This window comes from Phyllobates terribilis, unplaced genomic scaffold (genome assembly GCF_046119375.1).
Source record: "Phyllobates terribilis strain yellow unplaced genomic scaffold, ASM4611937v1 Scaffold_11__3_contigs__length_659146591, whole genome shotgun sequence".
In the NCBI taxonomy this organism is placed as follows: domain Eukaryota; kingdom Metazoa; phylum Chordata; class Amphibia; order Anura; family Dendrobatidae; genus Phyllobates; species Phyllobates terribilis.
The window spans coordinates 176483301-176497774 of NW_027362771.1; the positions used below are offsets into that span (position 1 = coordinate 176483301).

At 51.1% G+C, this 14474-nt stretch overlaps 1 protein-coding gene across 1 annotated transcript in view; it reads left to right on the forward strand.

The window, feature by feature from the left end:
• The first annotated feature begins 3354 nt into the window (after positions 1-3354).
• Positions 3355-14474, forward strand: part of ZDHHC17 (zDHHC palmitoyltransferase 17) — a 54148-nt gene continuing 43028 nt past the window's right edge. Inside the window, exons 1-3 of the mRNA XM_073651819.1 lie at positions 3355-3534; positions 9401-9507; positions 11482-11604. Of these exons, the coding sequence (XP_073507920.1) occupies positions 3472-3534; positions 9401-9507; positions 11482-11604 (293 nt within the window). The 5' untranslated portion in view covers positions 3355-3471. The remainder of the gene's footprint in view (positions 3535-9400; positions 9508-11481; positions 11605-14474) is intronic.

A 14474-nucleotide genomic window follows, 5' to 3' on the forward strand; every position in this document is an offset into this window, starting at 1 on the left:
GGGGCTCCTGCGCTCAGCCTGGGCACAGCAGGGTCAGGGGCTCCTGCGCTCAGCCTGGGCACAGCAGGGTCACGGGCTCCTGCGCTCAGCCTGGGCACAGCAGGGTCAGTGGCTCCTGCGCTCAGCCTGGGCACAGCAGGGTCAGGGGCTCCTGCGCTCAGCCTGGGCACAGCAGGGTCAGGGGCTCCTGCGCTCAGCCTGGGCACAGCAGGGTCACGGGCTCCTGCGCTCAGCCTGGGCACAGCAGGGTCACGGGCTCCTGCGCTCAGCCTGGGCACAGCAGGGTCACGGGCTCCTGCGCTCAGCCTGGGCACAGCAGGGTCACGGGCTCCTGCGCTCAGCCTGGGCACAGCAGGGTCACGGGCTCCTGCGCTCAGCCTGGGCACAGCAGGGTCACGGGCTCCTGCGCTCAGCCTGGGCACAGCAGGGTCACGGGCTCCTGCGCTCAGCCTGGGCACAGCAGGGTCACGGGCTCCTGCGCTCAGCCTGGGCACAGCAGGGTCAGGGGCTCCTGCGCTCAGCCTGGGTACAGCAGGGTCAGGGGCTCCTGCGCTCAGCCTGGGTACAGCAGGGTCAGGGGCTCCTGCGCTCAGCCTGGGTACAGCAGGGTCAGGGGCTCCTGCGCTCAGCCTGGGCACAGCAGGGTCAGGGGCTCCTGCGCTCAGCCTGGGCACAGCATGGTCAGGGGCTCCTGCGCTCAGCCTGGGCACAGCAGGGTCAGGGGCTCCTGCGCTCAGCCTGGGCACAGCAGGGTCAGGGGCTCCTGCGCTCAGCCTGGGCACAGCAGGGTCAGGGGCTCCTGCGCTCAGCCTGGGCACAGCAGGGTCAGGGGCTCCTGCGCTCAGCCTGGGCACAGCAGGGTCAGGGGCTCCTGCGCTCAGCCTGGGCACAGCAGGGTCAGGGGCTCCTGCGCTCAGCCTGGGCACAGCAGGGTCAGGGGCTCCTGCGCTCAGCCTGGGCACAGCAGGGTCAGGGGCTCCTGCGCTCAGCCTGGGCACAGCAGGGTCAGGGGCTCCTGCGCTCAGCCTGGGCACAGCAGGGTCAGGGGCTCCTGCGCTCAGCCTGGGCACAGCAGGGTGAGGGGCTCCTGCGCTCAGCCTGGGCACAGCAGGGTCAGGGGCTCCTGCGGTCAGCCTGGGTACAGCAGGGTCAGGGGCTCCTGCGCTCAGCCTGGGCACAGCAGGGTCAGGGGCTCCTGCGCTCAGCCTGGGCACAGCAGGGTCAGGGGCTCCTGCGCTCAGCCTGGGCACAGCAGGGTCAGGGGCTCCTGCGCTCAGCCTGGGCACAGCAGGGTCAGGGGCTCCTGCGGTCAGCCTGGGCACAGCAGGGTCAGGGGCTCCTGCGGTCAGCCTGGGCACAGCAGGGTCAGGGGCTCCTGCGGTCAGCCTGGTAACAGCAGGGTCAGGGGCTCCTGCGGTCAGCCTGGGCACAGCAGGGTCAGGGGCTCCTGCGGTCAGCCTGGGTACAGCAGGGTCAGGGGCTCCTGCGGTCAGCCTGGGTACAGCAGGGTCAGGGGCTCCTGCGGTCAGCCTGGGTACAGCAGGGTCAGGGGCTCCTGCGGTCAGCCTGGGTACAGCAGGGTCAGGGGCTCCTGCGGTCAGCCTGGGCACAGCAGGGTCAGGGGCTCCTGCGGTCAGCCTGGGCACAGCAGGGTCAGGGGCTCCTGCGGTCAGCCTGGGCACAGCAGGGTCAGGGGCTCCTGCGGTCAGCCTGGGCACAGCAGGGTCAGGGGCTCCTGCGGTCAGCCTGGGCACAGCAGGGTCAGGGGCTCCTGCGGTCAGCCTGGGCACAGCAGGGTCAGGGGCTCCTGCGGTCAGCCTGGGCACAGCAGGGTCAGGGGCTCCTGCGGTCAGCCTGGGCACAGCAGGGTCAGGGGCTCCTGCGGTTAGCCTGGGTACAGCAGGGTCAGGGGCTCCTGCGGTCAGCCTGGGTACAGCAGGGTCAGGGGCTCCTACGGTCAGCCTGGGTACAGCAGGGTCAGGGGCTCCTGCGGTCAGCCTGGGTACAGCAGGGTCAGGGGCTCCTGCGGTCAGCCTGGGCACAGCAGGGTCAGGGGCTCCTGCGGTCAGCCTGGGTACAGCAGGGTCAGGGGCTCCTGCGGTCAGCCTGGGTACAGCAGGGTCAGGGGCTCCTGCGCTCAGCCTGGGCACAGCAGGGTCAGGGGCTCCTGCGGTCAGCCTGGGTACAGCAGGGTCAGGGGCTCCTGCGGTCAGCCTGGGTACAGCAGGGTCAGGGGCTCCTGCGGTCAGCCTGGGTACAGCAGGGTCAGGGGCTCCTGCGCTCAGCCTGGGCACAGCAGGGTCAGGGGCTCCTGCGCTCAGCCTGGGTACAGCAGGGTCAGGGGCTCCTGCGCTCAGCCTGGGCACAGCAGGGTCAGGGGCTCCTGCGGTCAGCCTGGGTACAGCAGGGTCAGGGGCTCCTGCGGTCAGCCTGGGTACAGCAGGGTCAGGGGCTCCTGCGGTCAGCCTGGGCACAGCAGGGTCAGGGGCTCCTGCGGTCAGCCTGGGCACAGCAGGGTCAGGGGCTCCTGCGGTCAGCCTGGGCACAGCAGGGTCAGGGGCTCCTGCGGTCAGCCTGGGCACAGCAGGGTCAGGGGCTCCTGCGGTCAGCCTGGGTACAGCAGGGTCAGGGGCTCCTGCGGTCAGCCTGGGTACAGCAGGGTCAGGGGCTCCTGCGGTCAGCCTGGGCACAGCAGGGTCAGGGGCTCCTGCGGTTAGCCTGGGTACAGCAGGGTCAGGGGCTCCTGCGGTCAGCCTGGGTACAGCAGGGTCAGGGGCTCCTGCGGTCAGCCTGGGTACAGCAGGGTCAGGGGCTCCTGCGGTCAGCCTGGGTACAGCAGGGTCAGGGGCTCCTGCGGTCAGCCTGGGCACAGCAGGGTCAGGGGCTCCTGCGGTCAGCCTGGGTACAGCAGGGTCAGGGGCTCCTGCGGTCAGCCTGGGTACAGCAGGGTCAGGGGCTCCTGCGCTCAGCCTGGGCACAGCAGGGTCAGGGGCTCCTGCGGTCAGCCTGGGTACAGCAGGGTCAGGGGCTCCTGCGGTCAGCCTGGGTACAGCAGGGTCAGGGGCTCCTGCGCTCAGCCTGGGCACAGCAGGGTCAGGGGCTCCTGCGCTCAGCCTGGGTACAGCAGGGTCAGGGGCTCCTGCGCTCAGCCTGGGCACAGCAGGGTCAGGGGCTCCTGCGCTCAGCCTGGGTACAGCAGGGTCAGGGGCTCCTGCGGTCAGCCTGGGTACAGCAGGGTCAGGGGCTCCTGCGGTCAGCCTGGGTACAGCAGGGTCAGGGGCTCCTGCGGTCAGCCAGGGCACAGCAGGGTCAGGGGCTGCAGCTCTTGGCCTGGAGCCGGTAACAGCCGTTCTGCACGGCAGCAGTGGGATGTGGTGCTGAACTCCGTCCTGTGTATTGTGTGTCAGGACAACAGCCTCACCCTCCCCGGCTGCTCATTACCCAGCATGCAGCGGGGGATTTAACACCAAGATGGCTGACACTATGGAGGAATATGAGAAAGACGCTGGCTGCGTCCCGATCCTGCACCCAGAGGTGAGTGCGTCCTGTGACTGCGGGGTGGGCGGCCGGTGCCGGGGGTTCGGGGCGAGCAGGGCGGGCTGTGGGCTCTGGCACAGGGCACAGACTAGGGAGGTGTGCCCGCTGTACCGGGGATGCTCAGGGAGGTGCAGGGAGATGATCGCGGCCTGTGCTCTCAGGACCTGGGGACGAGCTGGCGCCGCTGGCCGGGGGTATGATGCCCTGTACCCGTGGTGGCACACACGGGGTTACTGCCATGGTCAGCGGCTACTTGGAGGAGAGGCCCCGCTGCGCCTGGCACTGGCCTGGCTGCTGGTAGAGCACTCATCCCCTGACCCATGGCTGGCACTAACCCACACAGGAGCAGCTGGCAACCGGCATGTCTTGTGGGGCAATGTGCTCCAGCTGCGCCATACTGTCCCCCGGCCCCAGGGAATATGCCTCTTCCTCTCTGGCCCCCGGCCTCAGGGAATATGCCTCTTCCTCTCTGGCCCCCGGCCCCGGGAATATGCCTCTTCCTCTCTGGCCCCCGGCCCCAGGGAATATGCCTCTTCCTCTCTGGCCCCCGGCCCCAGGGAATATGCCTCTTCCTCTCTGGCCCCCGGCCCCAGGGAATATGCCTCTTCCTCTCTGGCCCCCGGCCCCAGGGAATATGCCTCTTCCTCTCTGGCCCCCGGCCCCAGGGAATATGCCTCTTCCTCTCTGGCCCCCGGCCCCAGGGAATATGCCTCTTCCTCAATGTCCCCCGGCCCCAGGGAATATGCCTCTTCCTCAATGTCCCCCGGCCCCAGGGAATATGCCTCTTCCTCATTGTTCCCTCTAGGATCAGGAAGCTGCAGACTAGGGAGCCATTTATAAACTCCCAGCACAACCAATCAGAGGCTAGCTGTTATCAGTCTCATGGAATATGAAAGCTGCCATCTGATTGGTAACTAGGGTTGCGACACATGGGACCCCTGCAGATCACTCTTAAGAACATCTGTGCCAATTTATAGGACAAACTTGGGTTCACATATTCACCTTTGATTGGGTTTCAATTTTAAAGGGGTTGTCCATTACTTTCATATTGACGGCCTTCCAGCTCCATTCAGTGTTTGCATCTAGCCAAAGGTGATAACAGCTGATGATTGGGGTGCTGGTGTCAGACCCTCACCGAACTCATGCTGATGACCTGTCAGTATCAAAGTAGTGGACGACCCCTTTAATAGCCAGGTGGTAAGCTGCTGTGTAGCGCCATATCTGTGTGTCTTTATCAGTGACTTACCAGGGTGCTATTCCACTGACACTGAGTGGTATAACGGCCAAAAGGGATATTGGTCCCATAACAACCTTAAAGGGGGTTTTCAAATTTTTTTTTTTTACAGCCTTGCCGAGGATAAAAATATCAAACTGAACTTGACTCGCCATTCGCTGCTCCAGCGATGCCTTACTCCCACTGCCGCACTCTTTAGAAGGCTGCAGCCGTGACATCGTGACCACTGCAGCCAATCAATAGGTTAAGATGTTATGCCATGTTAAAGTGCAAGCCTGCTAAGCTCTGTGATTGGCTGCGGTGGTCACTTATGCTGTAGTCATGATGTCACTTCTGCAGCATGTCAACAAAGACCTGGGGCCCTGGTGCAGAAGCATCTCTGGAGCAGTATTGGGTGAGAAGAGCTATTTTTAACCCTGGCAAGCCTGTGTACTAGGAATTAACTTGTGGAAAAGCCTTTTTATTTAGTTATAAATAAATAGTGCAAAGTTTGGCATGTAACATCTTTGTACTAGGCACGTTCTGTACCCACGTTGTAGTCGACTTACTACGGCGCCTGTTCTTTTAGTGTGTAATAGTGCCGCCTGCAATCAAAGGGTGCACAGAAAAAAACAATCATGTTAAATCTGTTTTTAATCGATCCATTGCAAAGATTTATTAGAAAAATGAGTATGCCTTTGACTATTTTCAATGTAAAAAATGGATGTCAAAAATGAATATGCAGATTACATAAGAGCTTGAAAATGGACGTGCAGAACACTATGGATGAAAAATTATCCATTGTTGTCTAGACGAAATACAGACATAAGAAAGTAGGAATATATCGGTAGAATGGATTAAAGGGACCTTTACCTGTGGCGATAATTGGCTGAATGATCGCTCACGGTCATTGCCCAGTGTTAGCATGTCTAGCGATAATTGCTCGCTCTTTCATCTAATCTGATATGCTGACATAAAGCCATCAGTTGTCTTTAGCACGGCCCCTTGTGCCTACAGGCATCTGCCAGTCACTTGAAATGGAAACTGTATGAGACGGGGGAGAATGAATGCCGGCACAAATGATCATTTGTACCAAAACCCTCACGAATACTGCCACACACAAATGCAAGTAAACCAGTGCCGGTAGACTTACCATCGCCTCCAATGAAGTATCTTACATTACCATGCTAGTGAATGGGGTTATTCTGTTCTTGGAATTTTATAAAATTTGTCTATAATAAAATTGTGATTTTAAGGGTTAAAGAGTAATAATTCTTTTTTTTTTATAGTGTCAACAGATTTCCTAGCACTTTACAAATCAGAGGTGACACGTATAGACATTATATGACATTATAGAGTAACACCCTAACTAAACAATTACCAAGAGGAGTGATGGCGCTGCTCGCAAGAGCTTACAATCTAGAACAGGGATGTCAAACTCAAACACGCAGAGGACCAAAATGAAAAACTTGGACGAAGTCCGGGGCCAACCAGTATGCGGAATAGTGGGCCCCACATAGTGCTCCATGCGGAATAGTGGGCCCCACATAGTGCTCCAGGCGGAATAGTGGGCCCCACATAGTGCTCCAGGCGGAATAGTGGGCCCCACATAGTGCTCCAGGCGGAATAGTGGGCCCCACATAGTGCTCCAGGCGGAATAGTGGGCCCCACATAGTGCTCCAGGCGGAATAGTGGGCCCCACATAGTGCTCCAGGCGGAATAGTGGGCCCCACATAGTGCTCCAGGCGGAATAGTGGGCCCCACATAGTGGTGGTGGTTCTGATGTTGTGGACCAAATAAAACCACCCTGAGGCCAGATTTGGCTCACAGGCCAGAGTCTGACATGTATAATCTAGTAGGAAAGTTAAGTGACAAATCAAGAGGCGATCTCTGCCTAGGGCTGGTTTCACACGTCTGGGTCAGCCATGGGTCTCCTGACCTGAACACTACAGTCTCATAAGCATATATGGAAGAAGGCTGCTGAGTTTGGGTCAGGAGGACATCACATTCTGCGCTCGGACCATCCATGTCGGAGGTGTGAGACCGGTCTCTTTCTGTAGCTTTGATGCGATGCAAATCTTCGGCACTCAGCAACAACTGAAAAAATCTATAATGATGTTAATACCCAGCACCTTCATTATTCTGTGCAGTGTTGTTTTTGTGTATTAAATCCCTCTTTCAAATACATTGTCCACTGAAAACCATTGCCTTCCCAATTACTTGCTGCTTGGCCAACTGACTTTTTCAATCCTGGAGCAGAATAGGACTGAGATCTTTAGTGTGGTGGATGCTTCATTCAGCATTTACCCTGCAGATCCATGGACAGTAAGGGGCCTACAACTGAGGTCTCACAGTAACAATTAGTGGGGTTAAGATCTTCTATGTAAATATACACTAGTTTATGGGGTTCTAGAGATTTTGCCAGGAAGCTGGCAACCCCTTTAAGGTGTATGGTCACCGAAAGTCATTCATTGTTAACGATCAACCTGTATAAAATTCTCTATAAGACTGCAAATGTAACTACATAAAATAACATTCTGCTTATCTGGGTAATATAAACTCTAATGACCACAGCCATTAATAGGATCACTTCTGGGTCTGCATAATAAATAGCATGGCCCTATAATACCGCTCTTATGAGAAAAAAAATTAATTGTTTGTCGCTGATATCCATCAAATCTAACTGACCCAGATTCATAGGGATATCTGAGGTTAATACTGTTATTTGTAAGCTTAGTAAGTGCTTTATATTTTTTCTTCCCCCATTTAATCAGATTTTGTGTGCCAACCTTTCATCTGATTCATAAATTACGATTTTACTCCATAGTTGCATAGGTTGAAAAAAGACCTAGGTCCATCAAGCTCAACCTTTCTTAAATAAATTACTAAACTAAGGTAACTAGTTTTCTATCCACTATACTGCCCAGCCTCTATTGCAGAATATATGTTGTGGTGAAAATGGGGCTTTATAATGAATATGGGGCCTTGTGTATACTCTAGTACCCTGATTCATGAAGATCGCCGATTTACTCGCCAGTCTTAATGAGGGGGCGTGTAGGAGTCAGACGCTCCAGATTCATTCACGCCTCTTAATGAATCAATAACTCTAGTCAGGGACTGGAATAAGATTTCTGACGTAGGGAACGTCACAGCTTCCCATGAATAAGACAAACAGCGGCGTCGGGCCCCTTCCTCGTGCCATTCCTCCCAAGCTGCACCCATTTTGGCAGAGCTGGGTGAAACTGGTGTGAAAACCCCAAAAGTAGTAAAATTCTGTCAAAATTGCCTTGATGAATCTGGGCCAGCATGTTACATATTTGAGATTGCATTAAGCAGTTGCTTTCAACATGTAGAACATTAGTATTAGAAATATTTCACTTTATCATAGGAGTTTCCTCTTCTGCATACCAAAGCTTTACGGTAATCTCATATATCGGGCCTTTGCGTAGGAAGGGAATGTGTCATAGAATCATAGAATGGTAGAGTTGGAAGGGACCTCCTGGGTCATCTGGTCCAACCCCCTGCTCAAAGCAGGATTCACTAAACGATCTCAGACAGATGTCTGTCCAGCCTCTGTTTGAAGACGTCCATTGAAGGGGAACTCACCACCTCTCGTGGCAGCCTGTTCCACTCATTAATCACTCTAACTGTCAAAAAGTTTTTTCTAATATCTAATCTGTGTCTCCTCCCATTCAGTTTCATCCCATTGCTTCTAGTCTTTCCTTGTGCAAATGAGAATAAAGATGATCCTTCTACAATGTGACAGCCCTTGACATATTTGTAGACAGCTATTAAGTCTCCTCTCAGTCTTCTTTTTTGCGAGCTAAACATTCCCAAATCCTGCAACCGTTCCTCATAGGACATGGTTTGCAGACCAGTCACCATTCTGGTCGCTCTTCTCTGAACTTGCTCCAGTTTGTCTATGTCTTTTTTAAAATGTGGTGCCCAAAACTGTACACCGTATTCCAGATGAGGTCTGACCAAAGAGGAGTAAGGACCGATAATGACTTCACGTGATCTAGACTGTATGCTTCTGTTAATACATCCCAGAATTGTATGTATATTTTTATCCAATTCATTAAACTACAACAAAATTATACAGAAGGGAAATAATGTGGTTTTTTTTTCTGTACTTTTTTTAGTATTTGTTTGTGAACCTCTACAGCAAAAGAAAAAAATCTAATTAAAGGGAAATTGTTGCCAGGTTGATGCTTCCTAATCTGAGGGCAGCAGAAAATGGGGATAGAGACCCTGATTACAGCTCTGGGTCACCTACTGGGTTTCTTGCTATAGTTTTGATATAACCATTTTATCGTCTGCGGCTCTGCTAGTTTTATCAATGATGAGATCTGTGTAGTCTCGCCCATTCCATTGATTGACAGATTCACAGTGCATAGGCAGAAAACAGCTGATCAATGGTGGTGGTTGGGGATAGCCAGAGCTCATGAATACTGAACACTACATGGCAGAGCTTATCACTGAGAGTAGTAGCTGAGATGCAGATAAATTAATTAAAACTACAGCAAGAAGCCCAGTACATCACACAGCTCTGCCCTTTAATATAGCTCTCTGATGGACCAGCGCAAACCCCGTAACAGATTCCCTTTGACAGTTTTCAAATACTCTAAAATCCGTGACCATCTCTTCCAGGAAATCAAGACTCAGGGACATTACAATCATGGTTACAGCACTGAATCCATGGGACGTAAAAGCCACATGGACGACTATAGTACATGGGATATCGTCAAAGCCACACAGTAAGTAAGAGACAACCTGCTCACATTGCAATGTTTTGATTGGTTTCAATTACAGTCTTGGGCACAGCTTCCAGTGATATCATGGCTTCCGTTTTACAGGATCTATCACTGATCCTAGTAGATTTAATTGACTTATAATGGGTCTGTAAGCATTCTATTCTTTCTTCATGGGATAGAATAGTGAAGCATGCTAAGCTATTCTCACCTTCAAAGGAGTAATAGAAGTTTACAATAACCACCATTTAAATTTTTTTTTCCATAAATCAACAGTACACATGAAAATTGGAAACTTTGATATATCTTTTCCAAGAAATTTGTGTCTGTCTCCTCCTGAAATGATCATTCATTCTCAAAATTCTCAATTCACAGGTAAAACCTGTCTTCAGTGAATACTGATCTTCCCATTACTTTAGATAGGAGACGAGTTTCAGCTCATAAAGTTCTATGGAAAACTGCAACTATCGTTTCAGGAGAACTTGCAGCGGAATGTTTGTCTCTCTCTAGCCCCTCCTCTTCTCCCCGTAGAATGTTAAAAGCACCAACTGCCATCTCCAATCTCAGTAATGTCAAAATCTGTCTTCACCCAATACAGACTTTACCCATGTATTGAGAGCGAAAGATCAGTCCTGGAGGAGAAAGAAGCAGATTACTCTAAGAAATTACAAAGTTACTTATTTTAATATGTACTATATGATGGTTACTCTTTAATGGAAAATGACTAAAGGAAGTGTGAACTGTGCCTCCATGTGTTCTGGGCAGTGAAGGCAACATGGTGAAATGAGGCCATCTATGTTGTCTTTTTTTAGTTCTCTGGTTTTCCGCTTCTCCTCATTTGGCTACTGACTAAAGGGACTGTCGGCACAGAATGACTGTTCAAACCAAGTACAGGCGCTCGGTGCTTCATGGCGGGGCCAATCATTTATATACACCTTCCCACCTGCTTGTTTTCCCTCTATCTCCTCCCACCTCTTCTTTGACAGCTCTGGCTTCATAGGGCCAGAGAAGGGTGGAGATTGAGGGAAAACAAGCAGGTGGGAAGGTGTATATAAATGTTTGGCCCCGCCATGATGCACCGAGTGCCTGTACTTGGTTTGAACAGTTATTCTGTGCTGACAGTCCCTTTTTAAATGGTCAGCACAGAACGACTGTTCAAATCAAGTAAAGGTGCTGAGTGCATCACGTCGGGGCAACACATTTTTTTTTCTTTACCTGACCACATTTGGGCCACTAAGACAAACTTAGGAGCTCAGTGAACATGGATTTATTATTCAAACTATTTAGATTCTTCCTCGGTACGTCCCACTGTGGTTGGCATCCGCTAAATGAAAGTATAAAACCCTGACATAACTTTTATCAATTAGCAGTAAAATTCCCGGTAACTGTTACCTGATGCTCACCAATACCTGCTTCTTGGATATTTTTGTGGTGTTTCACAGTCGCTGATTGAATCTATGGGAATGTATAGTAAGTGAATGAGTACACGGAGTATGTTATGGTGCTGCTGTGAGAAGAAGGGGTATTGTTCTTAAATAAGCCTCCACCAGGAAAGCTGCACTAGACCAGCAAGGTCCATGGAAAGTGTGGAAGCAACATTAAACCTAGAATCCAGCTTTTCTTATGTGAACTACATATTTTTACTGTAAGCCTCTGGTTCTCCAGGGCTGAAATGGACTTGGATCATGAAATCAGTCTATGTTTAGATCTAACTGCATTTTTACTCCTTCTATGAATAGGTAAAGGTACCACGCTTAGGGTTTTTTCAGGCTTCTAATATTGATGACTTATTGTTAGGATAGGTTATCAATATTAACCCTGTAAAGATCCAACACCCCGCACCTCCACAGACCCTTTACATGCAATTAAGTTTAACAGGCACAAATTACATGATCCTGAACATAGTGCATTTTTTATGTTTTACGATACTATTAGTATTTGTCTGATTCTTTCTTTCTTTCCCCCCCATCTTCTCTTCAGATATGGAATATATGAGCGTTGCAGAGAGCTGGTGGACGCGGGCTATGATGTGCGACAGCCTGACAAAGAGAATGTTACTCTGCTTCACTGGGCTGCCATCAACAATAGGATAGATCTGGTGAAGTGAGTACAGCTTCATGAACGCAGCATCCTTGTCACATGGATTCTCGGCAAGGAAAGTTGTCATATCATTAAAACAAGGGAAGCTTAGTGTCAACAGGCTTCAAAATCGCCACAATATATTCCTCCAGTCTGTGTACAGGTTGTATACTTGTTTTGCAGACTGCATCATAAAATGCATATGATCAAGTGAATAAGGATAAGCAATGAGGTGTATGTTATCAAAAAAAAATTTCTATTGCCATTTACATCAGTATAGCTGCCAATGTGTCATGGGTGTATCAGAAGTGGCAGACAGTCACCCTGCAGTTGGTTGCAGGAGATTTCTACGTTTGGCATTTCAGACAGCTTCTTAGAAGCTGTATCTCTAGCACCCAGCAATACTTCTGGAGTCGACTACAGCTAAGCGATTTTTGTCCTTGTTTGCCCCCCCCCCCTTGTTGTGTTCAGTGGGGATTGACTAGCGCTCATCCCCCTACCCTCCTGAGCCTAACGCCAGGGAAAGACAGGGGCGAGGTACGCGTGCGGTTATTGGTGAAGAACCAATATAGGGACGATAGGGGAGACACGGTGACACTAGATCAGCCTAGGTCTCTACTCCCCCCTTTCCCTAGAGTCTGGGCTCCCTTTCCCTATTCCCTTTGTGTTGCACTTAGTCTTTCCCACACCTTGTGTGACACTGTTTTTACATAATTATTAGCTGGTTTCTAAGAGTGCTCAACTCTCCTGAACTTCTCTACAACAGAGCTTGTAATTAGTAGTCAGTGCAGGACAGCGATGTCTCTTTCCTGCCACTAAGAGATCAGTGATGTGAAATTTCAAATGCTGCTCTGATGCATATGGCAGAGAATTATTTTCTGGGATATGCATCAGCAGAGAAGCATTTTCAGTTTCTCAGCACTTATCTGTTAGCCCCAGGCAACAAACAAAACTCAACTTTGGGCTGCCTAGATCATTGTGGGGGATTGCAGAAGAGTTGTTGAACTGTGCTCGAAAGTGTGTGTATATATATATATATATATATATATATATATATATATATATATATATATATATATATATATATATATATAATCAATATGAGCCTGGCAGGGTGCTGTACAAGAGCAAAGAATGTGTAGGGACTAGTGATGAGCGAGCACTAAAATGCTCGAAGCTCGGGTCAAGCACATTGGAATACTCGGGTGCTCGACCCAAGCAACGAGCCCAATGTAAGTCTATGGGAAACTCGAGCATTTTTCTGGTGGTCCCCCAGCCCCCCTCCCCCCGGCGGTCTGCAGAAGGTCAAAAATTGCCCAAATCGATGGGAACGGTGCTCAATTAAACGTCAGGCAGGCAGAATATATAGGCAGACAGGCAGGCTGGGTATATAGGAGGGTGCATGAAAAACATAACAGGGCACTTGTAACACACTAGTGCCCTCCAATTTTCATGCACCCGTCTCTTTAAAAAAGCCGGCCGGCAATTCATCAGCGGCATACACCGGTACCCGACAATTTAGAACAGAAAGAATAGAGCATCACACACAGATTAGATAGATAGAAACATGTCAGTCACACATTTAATAAGTACAGTGACAGTGTTGGTTACTGTACTTGTCATTTAGTGTTAAAATAAAGGATTTATTAAAAAAAAAAAAATTGGCGTGGGGTTCCCCTTAATTTTAGTCTCTAGCGTTAGGTTAAGCAGACGGCTGGAGCAGATGTTTGAAGCCTGGGAAGGGGGTAATACCCACGGAGCTTTCCAGGCTACTAATATCAGCCCCCAGCTGAATGCCTAGCCTTTACTAGCTATTAAAATGGGAGACCCCAAAAAAAATGACGTGGGGTCCCCCCTATTTTAATAGCTAGCAAAGACTAGGCAGACAGCCGGGGGCTGATATTAATAGCCCAGGAAGGGTGCCATGAATATTGGCCCCCTCCCAGGCTAGAAACACCAGCCGTCAGCCGCCCCAGAAATGGCGCATTCATAGCATGCGCCAATTCTGGCACTTAGCCTCGCTCTTCCCACTACCCTGTAGCAGTGGCAGTGGGGTAATAGGGCTGGGGTTGATGTCCGCTTATAATGCCAGCTGACATCAAGCCCAGGTTAGTAATGGAGAGGCGTCTATAAGACACCCCCATTACTAACCCCATAGTCAAAGTTAAAAGAAAACACAAACACCCAGAGTAAAGTCCTTTAATTGAAATAAACACACAATTCTTTAATGTTCTAAATTAAACCATACTTACCATCACGCCCATTCCAGCTGAAGCCAACGATCTCCTGCAATAAAAGTAAAATAATAAACCAACCTCATCCTTACCTTTCCATGGTTCCCAGGACGGCTCCAGCTCTGCTATATTCACATGACAGGCTGGATTGCAGCCGAAAGCTGCCATCCAGCTTGCCATGCCGCAGACACTGAGAAGCGCAGGCATGCTTGCGCTCCTCAGTGTCTGGCTGTGATGGCATCCAGATGAGCCGAGTTCATGTCCAATGAACTCAGCTCACCTCATGCACGTCACTGACAGCGTGGGAGAATTCTCCTGCGCATGCGGTGAGCGTGAGAGAATTCTGCGCTCACTACAGCATTATAAGCTGACATCAACCCCAGCCCTATTACCCCACTGCCACCTCTACAGGGCAGTGGGAAGAGCGAGGCTAAATGCCAGAATTGTCGCATCCTATGGATGCGCCATTTCTGGGGTGGCTGACGGCTGCTGTTTCTAGCCTGGGAGGGGGCCAATATTCATGGCACCCTTCCTGGGCTATTAATATCAGCCCCCAGCTGTCTGCCTAGCCTTTGCTAGCTATTAAAATAGAGGGGACCACATGTTATTTTTTTGGGGGGGGTCTCCCATTTTAATAGCTAGTAAAGGCTAGGTATTCAG